Consider the following 20,017-nt stretch of genomic DNA (forward strand, 5'->3'; position numbering starts at 1 on the left):
ATGACCTAGCTATGTGGCCTTGGGCAAGCCACTTGACCCCATTGCCTTGCAAAAAAAAAAACTAAAAAAAAAAGATTGTTCCTTATTGTGAGAAGTTGGATCAATTTCTCAATTATCTAAGGAATGTCAGTAAAGCTGTTATTTCACATAAAATGAAAATGCTATAATTAGACAGGACAATCTGTGATTATATTGGTGTAAAAAGCTTCTAGCAAATATACAATGACTGCAGTTTGCAGTCTACTATTTAGCAACTTGTGCTCTAAGAGCATTGATTAGGTCAAAGAAAGATTAAGTAATATGGACAGAATAGGATAAATAGTATATTTTAGTGCAGGAATTGAACCAGGAAGGTCCAGCCATCCTGCCTCCCTACTCAAGAAACTCCACTAGTTCCCTGTCACTTCCAGGATCAATATTAAAAGCCTTTGTTGACATTCAAATCCTTTTGTTATGTAGTCTCTCATCAGTCTTCCTGTGCTTTACTTCTCACCCTATATTCTTTGATCCAGTGATACTAACCCCTGCCTGTTCCATGAACAAAATATTCTATCTCCCTGTTATGGGCATTCTCATGTCTGAAACTCTCAATTCTCATCTCTGCCCCCTGTATCCAACTAAAATCCAGTAATCTACAGGAAACCTTATCCAATCCCTTTTAATTCTAGTACCTTCCATCTCTGAATTACTTCCAATTTATCCTGTATTTAGTCCATTTGTACATAATTGCTAGCTGTCTCTCCTTCCTTTTCCATTTTTGTAGTCACACCTGTACATAAATGCATTAGCAACTTTGGGTTTCATTGGAATAGGAAGGAATTCCTTCCAGTAATATAAGCAACACTTCTATATCTAGAGTATTATCCAAGGTAGAAAGAGGTTGGGACTTGTACATGGTAGCTCCATTAGAAAGTTCAAGAAGCAAAATTTGCATCCAGGTGTTCTTGATTCAAAAACCAATATAACCAGCAGGCAATACCACCTCTCCATACACACACTCACATATACCTACATACAAAAATATACATATATATGTGCATATATATGTGTAAATACCTATGTGATGATTTATATTGCAATCTATTATTAAAGCCTCAAAGGAAATATGGTAACATACTACATAAAATAATAATGATGATAGTAATAACAATAATACAATCATAATTGGAATTTATAGCTCATATGGCTATGAGCTAGGCACTGTGCTAAGCATTTTTAAAATATTATCTCCTTTATCCTATAGATACCTTAGGTTACGTTATGGCATGGTGGTAAAGTCACTAAACATGAAGCCTGACAGACAAACTGGGTAGTTTCTTCTTTCACAATTCTTAGAAGCATTTAATAGAATATTTATATGAGTTGAACCTTTATCCTTCCTTTATTTAAAAACCAACTTAACTCATGAAAATATGAAGGTCATTTGAATGTCAAAAATCACACTCCATGAATTACACAAAGTCCATACCTCAATGTTCCACCATATACACATGCCACAAAGAGTCCTGGGAGTCCTGGATAATCTTGGAGAATGTCCATCACTAGATAGGGCATGAGCTGAAAGAGTCCCAGATTTATTAAGATTTCTACTTATGGTCAGAAAATACATTTACTTGGGTTTTCTAACTGATGAAGGAGTTAGATCAACTTCTCAGTTATCTAAACTTTGTCAGAAAATAAGTTATTTACATAAATAAATGTTTCAAATAATTGTTCCACCTTATGCCAAAACTTTGTTGTTTATTGATTGAAAACCTTCAAGACTACTCTGCAGTTGTGTGATTTCTTCATTGCTTTCCACCAGTATTTATATTTGTAATTAAACTAATTTCTAAAACATGACTGAGATTCCTCTAGTCTATTTTTCTATCAGACTCATTATTAACATGCTCTTAAAATTTTTCCAGAATTCCTCACTCAGCTATGACTTTGAAGGTATTTTGAAATTTACTGAATCTTTTGACGATTTGACAATACTTATTAGATAAAAGTGTTTAGTCTTCCCATGTTTTTTGCTTAATATTTAGAATTTTTCTGAAAAATCATTTCAAAATATGTTTGATGAATTTGGCTAATGAATTCATAAAAGAGCAACAGTACTGAACCTGGTCTGGTGCTGATATTTTCTTTGAAGTCCAAGGATCACAGTCATGGTACCTTGAATAAATAGCAAGTCCACAAAATACAGTACAGACAAGAATTATCCATTGTCCCACAAGATTTATGTAAAGAGACCTAAAATTAAAAAAAAAAATCCATCATCTGAATGTAAAAGGAAACATCACATAGGGAGAAAAACCAAAGCATTACCATTTTTGCTTCTATATCACATCAAGGAAATAGATATTATCAAAATGGGGTTTTGCTTTGATTTATCAATCTGACATTAGAAGTATAGGTTACATTATGGCATAGTGGTAAAGTCACTAAACATGAATCCTGACAGACAAACTGGGTAGTTTCTTCTTTCATTCTCCATTAGCTGCTTTCTTTAGCAATCCTACAATAGAACTAATCCAACTATTGTGGAAAGCAATTAGGAATTATTCGCAAAATACGATAAAATTGAACAGCAGACTCTTTAATCTAGCAATACCACCATTTTTTTCAAGGAAAAAGATCAATTTGTACAAAAATATTTATTGGGGGGGGGGGGGTTAAGGGTTTGTTTTTTTTTTGCAAGGCAATAGGGTTAAGTGGCTTGCCCAAGGTCACACAGCTAGGTCATTATTAAGTGTCTGAGGCCGGATTTGAACTCAGGTACTCCTGACTCCAGGACCAGTGCTCTACCCACTGTGCCACTGAGCTGCCCCTTACAAAAATATTTATAGCAAGTTGTTTTTTTTATAGTGGCAAAGAACTGGAAATGGAGCAGAAGCTCATCAATTGAGCAATGGCTAAAGAAGTTTCAGCATATGATTGTGATGGAATACTATTTGCTGTAAGAAATGACCAGTAAGATGGTTTCAGAAAAACAAGGGAAACAGTTTAGACAAAGTGAAGGAGTTGAATTAGGAGAACATTGTACACAATAACAGCAACATTATGAATGGCTTAGCTATTCTTAGCAATGGTCCAACACGATTCCAAAGGATTCAGAATGAAAAATACTATTGACCTCCAGAGAAAAAACTGAATTCATATTGAAGCATACTTTTTTTTACTTTATTTTTCTTGCTTTGGTTTGGGGGGTTTTTTAAGTCGGTGCTTTCTTTCACTATATGACTAATATGTAAATATGTTTTGGTTGATGGCACATGTATAATCTATATCAACTTGGTTGATTTCTGAGAGAGGGAAGAAAAGGGGGAGAGAATTTGGAAGTTTAGATTTTTAAAAAATTAATATTATAAATTATTATTACATGTGATTAAAAAAATTTTAATAATCCTGCAACATTAAACAAAGAGTGTGTTCATGCCACATCATAGTGATAAAATATTTGGTCAATGAAATATTTGGTTATCCCAAAGATTGTACTTTTATGCATGGTTCCAAACAACCATCTCCTCTAATTTTTTACCTAAGTTAAGCAGGTACCTAGATACTTCAGAATCCTGAAAGCATACTGTGAGAAGAGTAGAGCATGCACTTCCATTTTATAAGGAAATAAGTGTAGGTATTTATTCAGATCTATGCACTTGCTCCTAACCACAGTCATATTTACTTGCAATTACTATAATTGAACTCAATGCCACTTAAGATGAATCAACTGCATATAGCAATCTGTTATGTTGCCATGGAAATCAATTATAAATCCCAGGCAGATCTTTTTGACCAAAATGATTCATCTTCCCTAAGTCATCAATGATAAAAAACAAACAAACAAAGAAGTCCTTGATCCAGTGATTCTACCTCTTTCAAATGACTCATTCATTCCCATTGTTGGGTTGCTGTTCTTTGTAACTGAAGAAGACTATGACGTCAAATGAGTGATGGCAAGACTTGCGCATTATGTTTATTATGGCAAGGGGATTATTGTGCAAAGACATAATTATCTGTCTTTTCCAGAACCATTTTTTTTCTATAAAGAAATACTCAGAAAAAAAAAACCCCTAAAAAAAAAGGAAATACTCAGTGAGGGAAGCAAGAATGGGGGCGGGGGGGAATTGTAAAACTCAAAATAAATAAAATCTTTCTTAAAAAAACAAAATACTCAGGGACAAGCTAGGTGGCACAGTGGATAAAGCACCAGCCCTGGAGTCAGGAGTACCTGGGTTCAAATCTGGTCTCAGACACTTAATAATGACCTAGCTGTGTGGCCTTGGGCAAGCCATTTAACCCCATTTGTCTGGCAAAAAACCTAAAAAAAAAAAATACTTGGTGTATGAGGGAGCATTTAAACTCAGAGACTCTTAACTCTAAATCTGCTATTTCATCCATTGTAACACCTAGCTGAAGATAATGAGCTCTTTCCCCTTCCTCCTCTTTTAGAATAAAAACTGAAGACATTGTTTAAATCCTTCATGTTACAGAAACAAGTCCAGAGAGGCAAGTTGTCTGACATAAGTAGTGGCAGAATTTAGATCTAAATTCAAATCACACACTCTGACCATTGTACCAAACTACCTTTCTAAAGACTTGATGTCAGGGCAGCTAGTGGCACAGTGAATAGAGCACCAACCCTGGAGTCAGGAGGTCCTGAGTTCAAATCCAACCTCAGACACTTACTAATTACCTAGCTGTGTGACCTTGGGCAAGTCACTTAACCCTATTGTCTGGCAAAAAACTAAAAAATTTAAATAAAAATATATAAATAAATAAAGACAAAGTCACAAAGGCCTGGGTTCAAATTTCACTGCTAACCCTTATCAGCTGTGTACTATAAGCACATCATTTAGACTTTCTCAGTCTCATTTCTTTCATCTGTAAAATAGGGACAATACCTATAGTATCCACTAATGTTGTTTTGAGCTTCAAATGAGACAAAATATATGTAAAACACTTTGCTAAAATTAAAGTTCTTACTATCATCATCATTTTTGTCTAGACCTGTAATTTTATCATTGAGTAAAATGTCAGTAATAGAGATGAACAATTTGCCTGTAAATGTTGATTGGATGAATATACATGAACAGAGCACTGAGAAGTGAAGTGAGACTGGAATATGATCTCATAGCTGGTATACATGAGTAAAGTTCTAAATTCAGTTCTGACTTCATTACCAACAATTAATCCACCTGACCATGCTGCCTCCCATTATACAATGATCATCATCATCATCATCGCCACTGCCACTCTAATCACCATCACCATCAGCAGCATCCTTTACTGTTACATTGCTATTATGTTAGTATATCATTGTTGTTGCATTATTTACCATTTCGATTGTTTCTAGTCATGTCTAACTCTTCATGACTCTTGGAAAAGATACTGGAGTGATTTACCATTTCCTTCTTCAGCTCATTTAATAGAAGAGGAAACTGAGGCAAACTTGGTTAAGTGACTTGTCCAAGATTGCACAGCTAGTATCTGAGACCGGATTTGAACTCACAAAGATGAGTCTTTCTGATTCCAGAGCTGGCACTGTTTGTATTATGGTACCACTTAGCTGCCCTATTTACTATTGTATGTAATATAATTAAACAGATCTTTATAAAAACTGGAAGACCTCTAAAGACTATTGAGATCAGAGTCTCTTACATTTTTGCTTGGAACCTGCTTTTACAGGCGATGTACCTCTGAACCTGGGATTGATTGATGCCATAGATACTGGTTGATGTGAAGGTCCCCCCAATGATGATGGTCCAGAAACTATACCTTTGCAAAGGATTTGGATTAAAGCTGAATAAAAAGGAAAAACAAAAAAGGAGACAAAATGTCAGACTATTACATAGAATATAACTCTATTGAAAACTTTTTCATTTAAGTCCAGTGAAATGAAAATTCATTACTTGGAAGTTTGTAACATAAGACCCGGTTTCTAGACAGCTAGATGACACAGTAGATAGAGCACTGGATTCAGAGTTATGAAGACCTGAGGTCAAATCCAGTCTCAGGCACTTAGCTCTTTGAGTTCAGACAAGTCACTTAACCTTTGTCTGCCTCAGTTTCCACAACTATAAAATAGGAAGGATTATAATAAGGACCAAACGAGATAAGAGAGCACCACAAAAGATCTAAGATAGTCTTAAGACTTAATAACTTCAGGAATATAAACGTTACAAACTTTTAAAAAAAACTTGTAAAGTTAATTACATAAAATTTTGATGTTTCTTATTAAAATTCAATGTTGTGCCACAGATTTTTCAATATAACCATCACTCTAGTTGATTTTTGAACTTTATAAAACTTTCTTTTACTGTTTTCAGAGACTGAAAATATTGCATTTGCAACTCTAGCCTTAAGATTACCCAAAATTTAAGACTTTGATGCATATGCTACATCTTTTATGTGATCTCGCAGAAAAATTCTAACAGAGATAACTAAAGTCTGACGGAGATAAATTAAGGCAACTGATTTGACTTAACAAACAGAGTTCCTCTACTTATCTGCTGATCTGAGAAAGTGTCATCCAGAAAGTGGGGAAATTCAAAATGCCTAAAGAAAGGCATCCCTTCTTGGTAAAATTTAAATTTAAAACATATTATTCAAAATTAACAAATCTAAGTGTAACAGAAATTAATTAAATTTTCAAAACCTACTGCTTCCACTGAAAATTTATCCTAATGACACACATTCATCTAAACACACACATGCACACACACACACACACACACACACACACACACACACACACATATATATACAGAGGACAAATGAAAACTTACTCCCAGAAGTTTAATCTTCCTCCATGATAAGAATCATTTAGAATATTGTTGATCCCACCTTGAATCTTAGCAGCCTGTATAATCACAGACAAAAGTCCTGCCACCATGATTCCAACTTGAAAGACATCTGTCCAGATAACAGCTTTGAAACCACCCTTGTTGAGGAAAGTACATTTAAAATATTATCAGTCTGATTATTGATGGACTTTATAAGGTTACCTAATCCCAAACTTTAATTTTACAACTGAGGAAATTTAGGCTAGAGGGAGTAAATTAACTAATCCAAATTAACACACTGTAGCCAAGGTGTGAAGTCCAGTCTTCTGGTCCCCTATTCCTTGGGGGGAAGTGGGAACGGAGGTCCCCCCCCACCCCGGTTTGCTTAAGTCAGGGTCTGCACTAGCACAGTTTGTACTGGACTCTGCTCCCCTCTCACTCAGGTGCTACAGACCTTTCCTATTGACCTTCTAAGTTGTGTTGGACTGGAAAATTGTTTCACCCTGTCCTTTCGTATGTTCTTTCACTGCAGAATTTATTTTGAGACATTATTTTAAAGGTATTTGAAGGAAAATTTGGGAGGGCTTAGGCAAGTCCCTGCCTTTTTTCTCCCCTCTTGAATCTGCCTCTCAGAGGCCCCCCCCTATACAATAGGTCCTTATTAGATCAATGTATTTTATTGTATCAAGAACATAACTCCCTCCGTATCAACCTGAGTATTCTCACCCCACTATCACCACCACTACCATAACAACAACAACAAAATCAACAAATATAATGAGAAAATGTAAACTTTTTCCCCTTTAAATATTCCCTACCATCCATGTATAATTAAAGAAGTATGGAGAACACATACTTCTGGCAGTGAGAGGGACAGTGCCTAAGCTCCAGAACTTTCAATTATGTAAACTTCATGAGTGTCATGTCCCAATGGAAACAAATGGAAATAAAAAAAAATACCATTGTGCAATAGAAAGTGCAGACCACTCCGGTGACAATGATTGCACCCCATAGGTCAAATCCTGTGACTGAAGGAAAAAGGGGGAAAAATTAATTCCCATGAAATGTATACATTTCAACCAACTCTCAAGAACCCATCCCAAATTTCAGTAAGATTTTTTTTTACAGTAAAGATTTCACAAAACAAATACATCTGCAATTGAAACAGGGCTGGATTAGGAGGGAGAGGATCTGGTTTCATATCTTGGCTCTGCAACTAGTCTTTGTGCTATCTGACAAAATCCTTCCCAAATCCTTCATTTGAGGAAGAGGTCCAGGGAGCTATCCCATCCTTTCATACCTGGTTGCTCCCTGGAGTTCACCGTTGTTGCTAGAAATACATCTTTCTGCACAATCACATCAACTCTGAAAACCATACCTTCTCAAAAATCCCTGCCTTGGGGGCTGCTCCCTCATTCTGTTTGGAGAGTCTCATTCAAAATTAACCACATGTAACCCTATTAAATGTGTAAAATTTTACCGTGATTCAAAGCCAAAGCTGGAGCATAAATAACAATCCCAGTATATAGAATCTAGAAAAAGAAAGCCAGAATACAGAATATAGACATGAACTTCTTTAAATACATGAGAACTTTTTTATTACACAGTCTTCTTAATATTCAGATTTTTATTTCTCCCCTCTTCCTATGATTACATGTATATTTTGAACACAGAAGAACTTTTTCATGTCCATGCCTAATTCCCTGTTCTAGATCATTGGGTTTCAGTATGAAATCCACCAATTAATTTGTATACTTTATTGATTTGATGTTTAATCAAAACCCAAAAAAGGATTTAAACACACAGTCATCTCCAAACCATACTCTCACTTCATCCCTCTCCCACAAAGAATTCAAAATTCTATCCCAGCACCCTGGATTCTGATTAGAAAACCTTTATCTTATCTTCTCATTTCCAGGTTAATCGTGCTACTTCCCAACCATTTTCACTGATGTCCACTTCTAGCCCCTCATACGGGTTGCCTTCCCTTTTTGGAAGATAAATTTCCTGAACCATTTTGCTTATAGCAGGTAATTGCAAAGGGAGAGATTTTGTCCAAAATGAAACTTCATCCGTTATAGCTGTCCGGCACTGGAATAGATCACCTTAAATTTCCACTACTTACCATAGTTCCCAGAACATAGTAAATGATTTTTTTTCATTCGTTCATCAGTGACAATTGATCAATGAATTATGCTAGAATCTCTTCTAAATCTAATAATAATAGTAGCTAGCATTTATATACTGCTTTAAGGTTTGCAAAGGCCTTTACAATATTATGTTTTCTTCCTAGCTGGCCTCCTCTCTTCCCCATTCCCCTTTTGACTCCCTCAGAACTTTAAGGAGTTTTTCTTATTTTAGACCCCCAAATCCATTGGGTGAGGCACTTCTGCATTCTTTTCCCTTTCTTGGTGATTTTGTATAACATTTTTCTCTCTTCTTTCATATTTGGAAATGTGTTGTAAAAAAAATGCTTAAATTGATGTTTAAAATGTTGTTAGCCAACATGCACAGAGAGATATTTTATGAGATTACAGCAAAACTCTCCCAGTTGGAGTACTGTTTAAATTTTTTGTATATGTGTCTTATCTCCCTTATAGACTGAGAGTTTCATGAAAGTAATCTTCATGTTTCATTCTTCTTTGCATTTACTAGTGTCTCGCTTGTGGGGTTTAAATACATATTTTCATAATAAATATTTCTTCAAGAACTTCTGCTGACAGATCACATCTATAGTATTGTAACGGGCTCAGGGCACCATCCTTCATGTCTTTCAGGGCTCAAAGGCCCTAGGGATATTTAACCTGAAGAAGAAAAGACTTGGATGGTGCTCAGGATAGCAATGATAGCTGATAGCTGAATTCAGACACCTGAAAGGCTATGATTTGGACACAGGATATGATGTATTTTGCTTCATTCCTGAAGGCAAAATCCAAGAAATGTATGAAAATTGCAGAGGGACAGACTTTGTCAAAGGTGAAAACTTCCCCATTTGGAGCTGCCCAGCAATGGAATCTTGTTCATTTCTCTGTGGCCCCATTTGGGTTTTTCTTGGCAGACACTGAAGTGTTTGGCATTTCCTTCTTCTGCTCATTTTACAGATGAGGAAACTGAGGTAAACAGGATTAAGTGATTTGTCCGGGATCACCCAGCTAGTAAATGTCTGAGGCTTGATTTGAAGATGAATCTTACTGACTTTAGACTCAGCACTCTGTCCATTGCACCACCTAACTATCCCCGCAGTGGAATAGATAGTGACAACAAAAAGATAATGAGAATATCAGATTTCTCATTGTTATGGGGAGAGGTGATGAAAGGGAGGAAGGTAGAAAGATGTGAAACTCAAAAGTTTCCAAAAAGATGAATGCTGAAAATTATCTTTGCATGAAATTGAAAAAACAAAATAACATTCAAAAGAAGAGAGTGAGATCCCTATCACTGGAGGCCACTATAGGGAGGCTGGATGTTCACTTATTGAGTAATGTTGCAGAGGGGATAGCTACTCAATTAAGGGATAGACTCAGCAGTCATTAAGATCCCTTTCATCTCTGGTCTCCTGTGCTTATAGGTTCCTATCTCCATTTTTTTTATTTAATTAAATTCATATTTCTAGATATTCTTCATGGCAGTCTATTATATTCACTGATATAAGACAATCTGCTTTACCATATAGGATGAGGGTGGAGGGGAAAGAAGAAGAAAAAGAGAAATTTATAAAATAACTTTGGTGTATATTTATAGGAAATAGCAAATTGCATGTAATGGGTTTGCAGTTTCATAAGCAATCATCTTTTTTAATTATACTATGTCAGGAAAATGATTGTCTTATTCCATTAAATTAAAATTTTAAATAAAGCACATTTTTTCTCATAATGGGTCTGCTTCCCAGCAACTTAGCATTATTCTTTATAACAAAGCTTCATATGGATGCCTTCTGTCTTGAAGGTCTTTGCTCCACAGAGGAAACCATGGGGATATGCAGGAATTACCTTTGAGCAAAATGATAATCCATCACTTCTCTGAATACTTTTTTTTTAAGTTTTTTCAAGGCAAATGGGGTTAAGTGGCTTGCCCAAGGCCACACAGCTAGGTAATTATTAAGTGTCTGAGGCCAGATTTGAACTCAGGTGAATACTTCTGAGAGTAACAAGGGGATGACTCAACTTAACACATGGAAACCACCGGCAACATACATACAGATACGAGCTAATATCAAGACCAGTTCTTTCCCATCTCTTCTATATTCTTGCCTTACCTTCTGGAGAACTGAGATTTTTTTTTATTTTTAGGATTTTGCAAGGCAAATGGGATTAAGTGGCTTGCCCAAGGCCACACAGCTAGGTCATTATTAAGTGTCTGAGGTCGGATTAGAACTCAGGGACTCCTGACTCCAGGGCTGGTGCTCTATCCACTGCGCCACCTAGCCGCCCCAAGAATTGAGATTTGAATTGAGACCAAGCATCATCGGAGTCAACATAGCAAAGTAAAGAGTCCCCCTCCCTTTCTGTGCCCACCTTCATATAGTACACATAGATTTTTATATTCCAATTTTTTAGACAGTCGGGAGTAAGTGACTTGTCCAAGGTCATACAGTTAGTAAGTGTCTGAGATTGAATTTGAACTAGGGTCCTCCTGACATCACGGTCAATGCACTGTGCCATCTAGCTGATCCCTGCACCTATAGATTTGTAAGGAAAGCACTTACAAACTTCAAGTCCCCATAGATCTGATAGTTATTAGTAACACCAGAGAATTTTCAGTGATAATATTTTTATCCTTTGAGTTAGGGTCTTATGGGAACCCTTTGGTTCCAATTATCCTTTTTGTTTAGGAAACAAGAATATTTTCTGAAGATCTTTTAAGAATTTCCATGGTTGGGGCAGCCAGGTGGCATAGTGGATAGAGCACCCACCCTGGAGTCAGGAGGACCTGAGTTCAAATGTGACCCCAGACACTTAATAATTACCTAGCTGTGTGACCTAGGGCAAGTCACTTACCCCATTACGTTGCAAAAATAAATAAACAAAAGAATTTCCATGGTCATTGCTCTGAGATAACAGGCTCCCATTTCTAATTCTTCTCTTTTTCCTTTTTCTTTGTCATTTAAACATTCCATAAATCAATTCCTTAAAAGAGAACACTAAACCAAAAAACACTCAAAGAGCTTAATTTCCCCAAACACTTTATATTATTAAATAAATATATAAAAGGATGCTGGAGAGTTTTACTAACCGTTTGAAAGATGAAGAGTATTGTTCCACAGAGACGAATGTGTTTATTGAATCGAAGCTCTAAATACTTAAAAAAAAATTTAAAATTGTTAAATACACGTGATCAATAGTTTCACATAGCAGTGTCCTACACTATGATTATAACATAGATTTCAAGCTAGAAAAGACCTCAAAGGTTGTATCTGTCCTCAAAGTTATACTGATAGTAAGTGGCAAAGGCAGATTTGAACTCAGGTTCTCAGACATCAAGTCCATAGTCCTTTTCATTGAAACAGCTGCCTCTCTAACCGATCAGTCATATCAGTCATCACCAATCTATGAGAGTGCAATTGTGTGTATGTGTGCATGCCATAGTTCTCTAACAGAATATATCTATGGGGAGAAAGTACAGATTTAGAGACAGGGACATGAGTTGGAATCTGAAAGCAGCTACTTTTTTGGTAGTGCACACTCTTTGTGTGATTTGGGTCAAGAGAGAAAAAGTGGGGGCAGCTAGGTGGTGCAGTGGATAGAGCACGGGTCCTGGAGTCAGGAGGACCTGAGTTCAAATCTGGCCTCAGACACTTAAAAATTACCTAGCTGTGTGGCCTTGAGCAAGTCACTTAGCCCCATTTGCCTTGCAAAAACCTTAAAGAGAGAGAGAGAGAGAGAGAGAGAGAGAGAGAGAGAGAAAGTGAACAGACAATGGTATGGGATGGTGGTTTGGGGGTTAGGGGGATCTGGATTCACAATCTGGTTCTCTCACTTAACTAGCTATGGAACCCTGGGCAAGCTTCCAAGACCAATATCAGCCACACCTCCCTTAAGATTTGCTGTGAGAATCAGGGGCAGGTAGGTGGCATAGCAGATAGAGCCCAGCCCTGGAGTCAGGACCTGAGTTCAAATCTAGTGTCAAACATTTAATAATTACCTAGTAGTGTGACCTTGGGCAAGTCTCTTGACCCCATTGTCTTGAGTGGAAAATTCCCTCTTAAGAGTTAATATTCCTAGTGAAGTCCTCTCAGGGTTAAAGAAAAATCATTAAAACAAAGACACTATTACCCTTAGACTATTCTTAGAAGAAAAAGAGGGAGAGAGGCCTTGCATTTTCAGTCAGACACCCTCCTGATTCTGTTAGGACTATTTCCAGAAAGTGGACTATTTCCAGAAAGATTTTGCATTCCCAGCCAGACACCTTCCTGATTCTGTTAGGGAGGGAAATAGTGGAATACTTTCAGAGAAGAGACCTTGCATTCTTAGTTAGCCATCTATTTGATGATAGGCTGGGGGAACAGTAGACTGTCTCCTCTTGTTTGATGATAAGTATTAAACTAATGTGTGGGATAAAAATATAGAGACTCCTCTGAGCAAAAAAGAAAGTTTATTTTGGCTTTTCTTTAACCCCGAGAGGACTTCACTAGGAATATTAACTCTTAAGAGGGAATATTCCACTCACTAAGAAGATAGCAGATTTTTTTAGAAGACCTTGCATACTCAGATAGACAACAAAAGGTCATTAGAAATCTTCTGATATCCTCACCATCCAGATGGTGATATTCTATGAAAACATTTTATTCTTCTCTTTGTTACCGGGTAGATTTTTCACGTAAAGATTGTAACTCTGTAAACCTTAACCAGTCAGGTTGGAAGAGAGGGGGCTAGGGAGGGGGGTATCAGGCCATATAATCTTGCTTGACTGTCACATCAGGACAGCTCCTTGATCTCCACTACCTTTGTGAGACTTGGAGCGTGCCCTTTTCTGGAGAAAAGACAAAATCAACTTTCTTTTTTGTTCAGAGGAGTCTCTACATTTTTTAAGTGGATTTTTATCCCACACAGTCTTAAATAAATAAAATTTAAAAAAAAAAAGAAAAGAAAAATTTGCTGTGAGAATCAAATGAGATCCTTTATAGGAAAGAGATTTGAAAGCTATAGAACTCTGAATCAGGAGTTTTTTGCCATGGACACCTTGGTGGCAGTCCAGTGAAGCCTATGGATCCCTTTCTCAAAATACTATTCTTAAATGCAGAAAATAAAATACATTCACTTAAACAGAAAATCAATTATATTGAAAGATTAATTTCCAAATGTCTTAAAAAAAAGAAGAAAAAATTCACAGATCTCAGATTATGGACCCCTGCACTATAAAAAGGCAAGATTTGTATAATGGTCTGATGTTAGCTCAGAACCATAGGCCAATAGAAATGGAAGATCACTAAACTAAACTAAAAAATTCTCCTTATATTTTTCCTTTGGTCATCACTCTAGTGCCAATTGTTGCTTTACACATCCTCCCACCTGCCCACAAGTCTCCTCATTTTGAAACTATTACCATTCCAAGGGAAGGACTAATTTCGGAGAAATCCCAACCCACCTTCCATCTGTGTGAAGAACCATACAACTCCTAAATGTAGCCATAGCCATTCTGAAATGGTAACAAGAAAAACATTACTTTATATGTATGTGTTAGGCTACAAGAAATGGCTTCTGAGATCTCTTCTGGATTGATCCCACATAGATTTATTATTGTTTCAGTCCTTCCATTTTCAAATAAGAATGCTAAAGTCCAAAGAAAAGTAGTGACTTAGTCCAGGAACTTAATTTGAACTCAAGTTTTGTGAATCCAAATTCAATGAATTTTTGTGGCAGATTGATGCTTTGTCCAATAGGAATTAATAGGGGAAATTTTCTACTCTAATTTTTCTATCTCTTTGTGTCCTGCCCCTGAGAACCAACTGGGATTATGGAACTCTAGATTTGGAGCTGGGAGGGCCCATAGAGATGGTCTAGTCCAACACTTTCATTTAAAGGGGAAGAAAACTGACCTCTGTAGAGTTAGGTCACTTGCCCAAGGTCATATAGGTACTAAATTGCAGAGCCAAAAATTGAACCCATTTCCATTGGCTTCCTATCCAAAAATATTTCCAATGAACTTCACTGCCTCCTGAGGCACCTGAACTACTCTCACTATTATATTGTCCACCAGTTCTCTCATCTATAGCAAACACTTGGAGTAACTCAAGAGTTGCTGACTTCTGTACTGAAATGTGGTATGAGATTGGGGCCAGGGAGGCAGTGGATAGAGCACTGATCCTGGAGTCAAGAGGATCTGAGTTCAAATACAACCTCAAGCTCTTCATACTTACCTAGCTGTGTAACCTTAGGTAAGTCTTTTAACCCCATTGCCTTGCAAAAAACAAAAAAATAAATAAGGAAGTCTTAGATGTTTTCATTTTTCTTTATATTCCTGATCCAGTACCTTGAACAAAGGAAACCTTTAATAAATACTTGATTGATTGATTGATAGATGGTCCTCCCTAGGACCTCAAATTATGCTTTATCCCATAAGAAGGTAAGTATGAGCTTCCTGAAATCACTTTTAAATGCCTTTTTCCTTTTTTACTACCCAATTCCTATGTTTTTTTTTCCTCAATTCAAAAAATAAGTTATTGATTCAATTACGTACTGGAAGGAAATAAACTCTTAAGTAGCTGCTGAGGTTCCATTATGCTCAAAAATCTGTAATGATATACAGAGCCCTGTATTAGGCAATGGGGAAGATCTCTAAAAAATTAGAGAAAGCACAGTCCCAGTCCTTGTAGCAAAGGAATATAGCACAGATAAAAAGGTATAATAAAAATTACCATGAAAAAGTATCAAATAGCCAATAATTTGCAAAAAGTATGAGTCATATATATATATATATATATATATATATATATATATATATATGTAAGTCCAGATCTTTGATTTCATCAAAGGAGTTAGTTAGAATTATAAAATTCAAAATTCTGCAATTTAATGTCTTAGAGAGCTGCTTGGAGGTATTGAGACATTAAGTATATAAACCATCATTTTCTTGCCTAAAAATGAAGTGATAAAAATTAATTTTCTCATGAAGTATTATTCTCTAGGATATTACTGAACCCACGGGTGGTTGTATCATTAAAAATACTAACCAAGAGCTTAATGAAGAAACAATATTTATAGAAATCTCAAAAAGAATAATAAAATTTTGGCAACTAATCAATCAGGTTCCACATTAGTAAAGAAAGGTATCTTTGACTACTTTATGATTCTCTAATCCATTCATAAGATCTATTTCAGAACTGACAAAGATCCAATTAGCAACAAGACAACTATTAGCTATAACACAGACATATAAAACATTGGGATTTCTCCCTTTCCAAGATGTCATAAGGATAAGAATTTATTCACTCTCTTACATAGATAACCAGACCCCTTCTCAGGATGATCTTTACTACAATTATTTATACAACTGTAAAAACCAAATTGCAACCACAATTAGAATGGAACTAGGTTGTTTCACACAGATACAGACTGCCTACAGATTTATAACTGGAGAAACACAGACCTTGAGAAGGGAAGAAACTTACAAACCCAATTAGAGGCTGATAGACCAATTTTTGATCAGAAATATCAGAAAGAATATGACAGAAAAGTGACTTGCGGTCACACAGCTAATATTTTAGTTAGTCAAAAAAAGCATTTATTATTTGGTGACTCAAAGAAAGGAAAGAGAAAGCTTCCAGTCTCAAGTAGCTCACAGTCAAATATAAGAGCTCACAAAGACAAAACTTGAACCCTCATCTTCCTGACTGAGTTGCCATGCAGTAAGCGCTACTACCTCGGGGGCCATAAGGCAAGAGCAGGGTGGTTTCTCTAATTCCTCTTTTGACAAATGGGGAAAGAGGAAGCCAGAAAAAATGTATTATGTTGGAACAGCTTCATAGGGAAGGCATAGACTGTGATTTCTGAGATAGGAACTAGTGTTTTATTTGTCTTGTGGAAGCCAAAATGAAGACATTCAGATTAAAGCCCACCTCCCAGTACAGCTTTTCTGCTCCTTTTCCACTAAATTGTAAGTTTGGGGTGGCTAGGTGGTACAATGAATAGAGCACTAGCCCTGCAGTCAGGAGGACCTGAGTTCAAATCCAGCCCAGACACTTAATTATGTAGCTGTGTGACCTTGGGCAAGTCACTTAACCCCATTGCCTTGCAACCCCCCCAAAAAAAAATTAAATTGTAAGAGTAATTTTATTTGCACAGTTCACTCTAACTCTTGATTTGGAGTGGTGTCTATGGATCCAAGTTCCAATTTCAGGGGATAGGGATTTACACAGCTCCTTAACACATTACTTTATATGCCTGTCTTGAAGCAAGACAACCTACTTCTCTCTGAACCAATACATTTGAGAACAATTAATTAACCAGGGTCCTTCTGTCTCTTTAGCACCCTCCCTCCCCAAGATATGGTTGAGAAGCAAAGGAGAAGGCTTTTGATATAAGGGGAGGCAGTAGTGGGGGCATAAAAAAGTTCTAGATTTGGAGTGAGAAAATCTATAGCACTTGCTACTGTGTGACCTTGGAGAGGTTACTTTTTTTGGCTGGAGCTTTCTCTCTGTGATCATTGGCTAGATGAATCCATTCCAGCTCTAAATCTAGATATCGAAATCTAAAAATCTAAAATAAATTTTAAAAATGAAATCTAAATCTAAAAAATTCTAAATATCTAAAATAAAAAAATCTAAATCTAAAAATCTAAAATAAAACTAAATCTAAAAAATCTAAATATCTAATCTAAAAATCTAAAATAAAATAAAAAACTCTAGAATAAAACATAAACTTTAAATCTAAAAATTCTAAATATCTAAATTAAAATTTAAAAATCTAAAATTAAAACAAACTCTAAATCTAAAAAATCTAAATATCTAAATCTAAAAATCTAAAATAAAATAAAAATAAACTCTAAACCTAAAAATACTAAATCTCTAATCTAAAAATCTAAAGTAAAATAAAAATAAAATCTGAAGCTAAAACATCTAAATATCTAAATCTAAAATAAAATTAAAAAATCCAAATCTAGAAAGTCTAAATATCTAAATCTAAAATAAAATCTAAATCTAAAAATCTAAAATAAAACAAAACATGAACTCTAAATATCTAAATCTAAAAATCTAAAATAAAATAAAAAATAAAATCTAAGTCTAAAAACCTAAATATCCAAATCTAAAAAATCTAAAATAAAATTTAAAAATCTAAATCTAAAATAAAATTTAAAAAATCCAAATCTAAAAAATCTATTTAAATCTAAAAATCTAAAATAAAATCTAAATCCAAAAATCTAAAATAAAATAAAAAATAAAATCCAAATCTAAACATCTAAAACAAAAAGTAAATTCCAAACCTAAAAACTAAAATATCTAAATCCAAAAATCTAAAATAAAATTTTAAAAATCTAAAACTAAAACATATAAACATCTAAATCTAAAAATAAATAAAAAATAAAATCTAAACCTAGAAACAAAATATCTAAATCCAAAAATCTAAAATAAAATTTAAAAAATCTAAAACAGCTATACATCTAAATCTAACAATCTAAAATAAAATAAAAATGAAATCGAAATTTCATCTAAAAATCTAAAAGTAAATAAAAAATAAACTCTAAACCTAGAAACAAAATATCTAAATTCAAAAATCTAAAAATAAAATTTAAAACATCTAAAACTAAAACAGCTAAACATCTAAATCTAAAAATCTAAAATAAAATAAAAATGAAATCGAAATTTCATCTAAAAATCTAAAATAAAATAAAAATGAAATCGAAATTTCATCTAAAAATCTAAAATAAAATAAAAATGAAATCGAAATTTCATCTAAAAATCTAAAATAAAATAAAAAATAAAATCTAAATCTAAACCATCAGTGCAGTGAGCTGTCTTCTCCACTTTCATTAAGACTCGGAAGGAAGGGCAATGTCAAGGAGATGTCCCTCACCTCATAGGTGCTGGTGATTTCCAACCTGTAAAAGACCGGGAGGAAAACCTCTGCTGTGATGAGGACCACCAAGACATGGCTGAAGGCCCACATGGTGAATATGGCCCCGAAGCGATAGACCTCGGAAGGCGTCCCCAGGACGGTGATGGCCGAAATGAAGCTGGCAGTGAGGGACAGCGCCACGGGCACGGCCGTCATCTTCCGCCCACCCATCATGAAGTCCTTGGGGGTCTGTGGGCCGCCTCTGGAGAAGGCATAATAAACGCCTATGGCCGCGGAGATGAACAGCATCCCTGCAAACACCAAATAGTCCCAGACCCCGAAGGTCCCCGCTTCCTGAGAGTTGCTCATGGCTGCGCAAACTTTCTTCTCCCGCACGTTTGCTCCGGAGATGGCAGGTCCCTGCCGGGCAGGGCTGGCGTCTTGAGCACCCTTCTCTTGGTCTCAGTTAGCCCAGCTGCTTTGGGGGGTCGTCCTGGTGGTCCAGGCTGCTGGGGTGCCCTGCCTCTGCCCTACGAGGGAAGAGCTGAGGACGCGATGGGCAAGACTCAAGGACGGGAGCTGTCCACTCCGAAGGTGCTTGAACCGGCGAACGCAGAGTGCAAAGGAGATTGAGGCTGAGCGCTGAGCTACCGGGTGGACTCTCTGGGCTCCCCTGGGCTGGTCCCTCCTGTTTCCCACCTTGCTCAACGCCAATGGACAGAAGCGCGATGAAGGAAAGCCGAGTTGGCGCTGGGTGCCCGCTAAAGCGAGATTGCGTAGTTGGATTTTCCCCAGCTAACCAGAAGGAAATGAAAATTTGGCCACTGGTTTGGGGAAGTAGAACAAAAAATTAAGAGGGGAAAAAATGTGGATCCAATTTACAAAATAAACAATGTGTTTAATTGGATTAGGGCTTAGGGTAATTCAAACGTAGTTTAATTTACAAAGAATTGGCTTTCACACACTATCAGAAACTCACCAAAGACCGAGTGAGGCCAAATCCAATTAAGACAAATTATGATGATTACATTCAACACTAAGGGGTAGGGGGACAAAATAAAGTAGAGTGTACAGCAGAGAACAAAGGAAAACGTACAAGGAAATCAAGAAAAACCGGACAGCTTTGGGAAAAAAAGTGTATTATTTACTAGTGGAATGAGATAGCGCTGTGGCCGGCCCTGAAGTCAAGGGGAATTGAATTCATATCCGGCTTCAGAGACTAGCTGTGTGACCTTAACTGTCTCATCCAGGGATCTCCAG

General features: G+C 36.1%; 1 protein-coding gene across 1 annotated transcript in view; it reads right to left on the minus strand.

The window, feature by feature from the left end:
- Window positions 1–19,126, minus strand: part of LOC141511780 (sodium-coupled monocarboxylate transporter 1-like) — a 43,423-nt gene extending 24,297 nt beyond the window's left edge. Inside the window, exons 1-8 of the mRNA XM_074220821.1 lie at window positions 18,776–19,126; window positions 12,000–12,065; window positions 8,248–8,299; window positions 7,728–7,795; window positions 6,771–6,925; window positions 5,644–5,784; window positions 2,106–2,235; window positions 1,469–1,557 (exon numbers count right to left, since the gene is read on the minus strand). Coding sequence (XP_074076922.1) covers window positions 1,469–1,557; window positions 2,106–2,235; window positions 5,644–5,784; window positions 6,771–6,925; window positions 7,728–7,795; window positions 8,248–8,299; window positions 12,000–12,065; window positions 18,776–19,126 — 1,052 coding nt within the window. The remainder of the gene's footprint in view (window positions 1–1,468; window positions 1,558–2,105; window positions 2,236–5,643; window positions 5,785–6,770; window positions 6,926–7,727; window positions 7,796–8,247; window positions 8,300–11,999; window positions 12,066–18,775) is intronic.
- Window positions 19,127–20,017: the final 891 nt, after the last annotated feature.

This window comes from Macrotis lagotis, chromosome 2 (genome assembly GCF_037893015.1).
Source record: "Macrotis lagotis isolate mMagLag1 chromosome 2, bilby.v1.9.chrom.fasta, whole genome shotgun sequence".
NCBI lineage: Eukaryota > Metazoa > Chordata > Mammalia > Peramelemorphia > Peramelidae > Macrotis > Macrotis lagotis.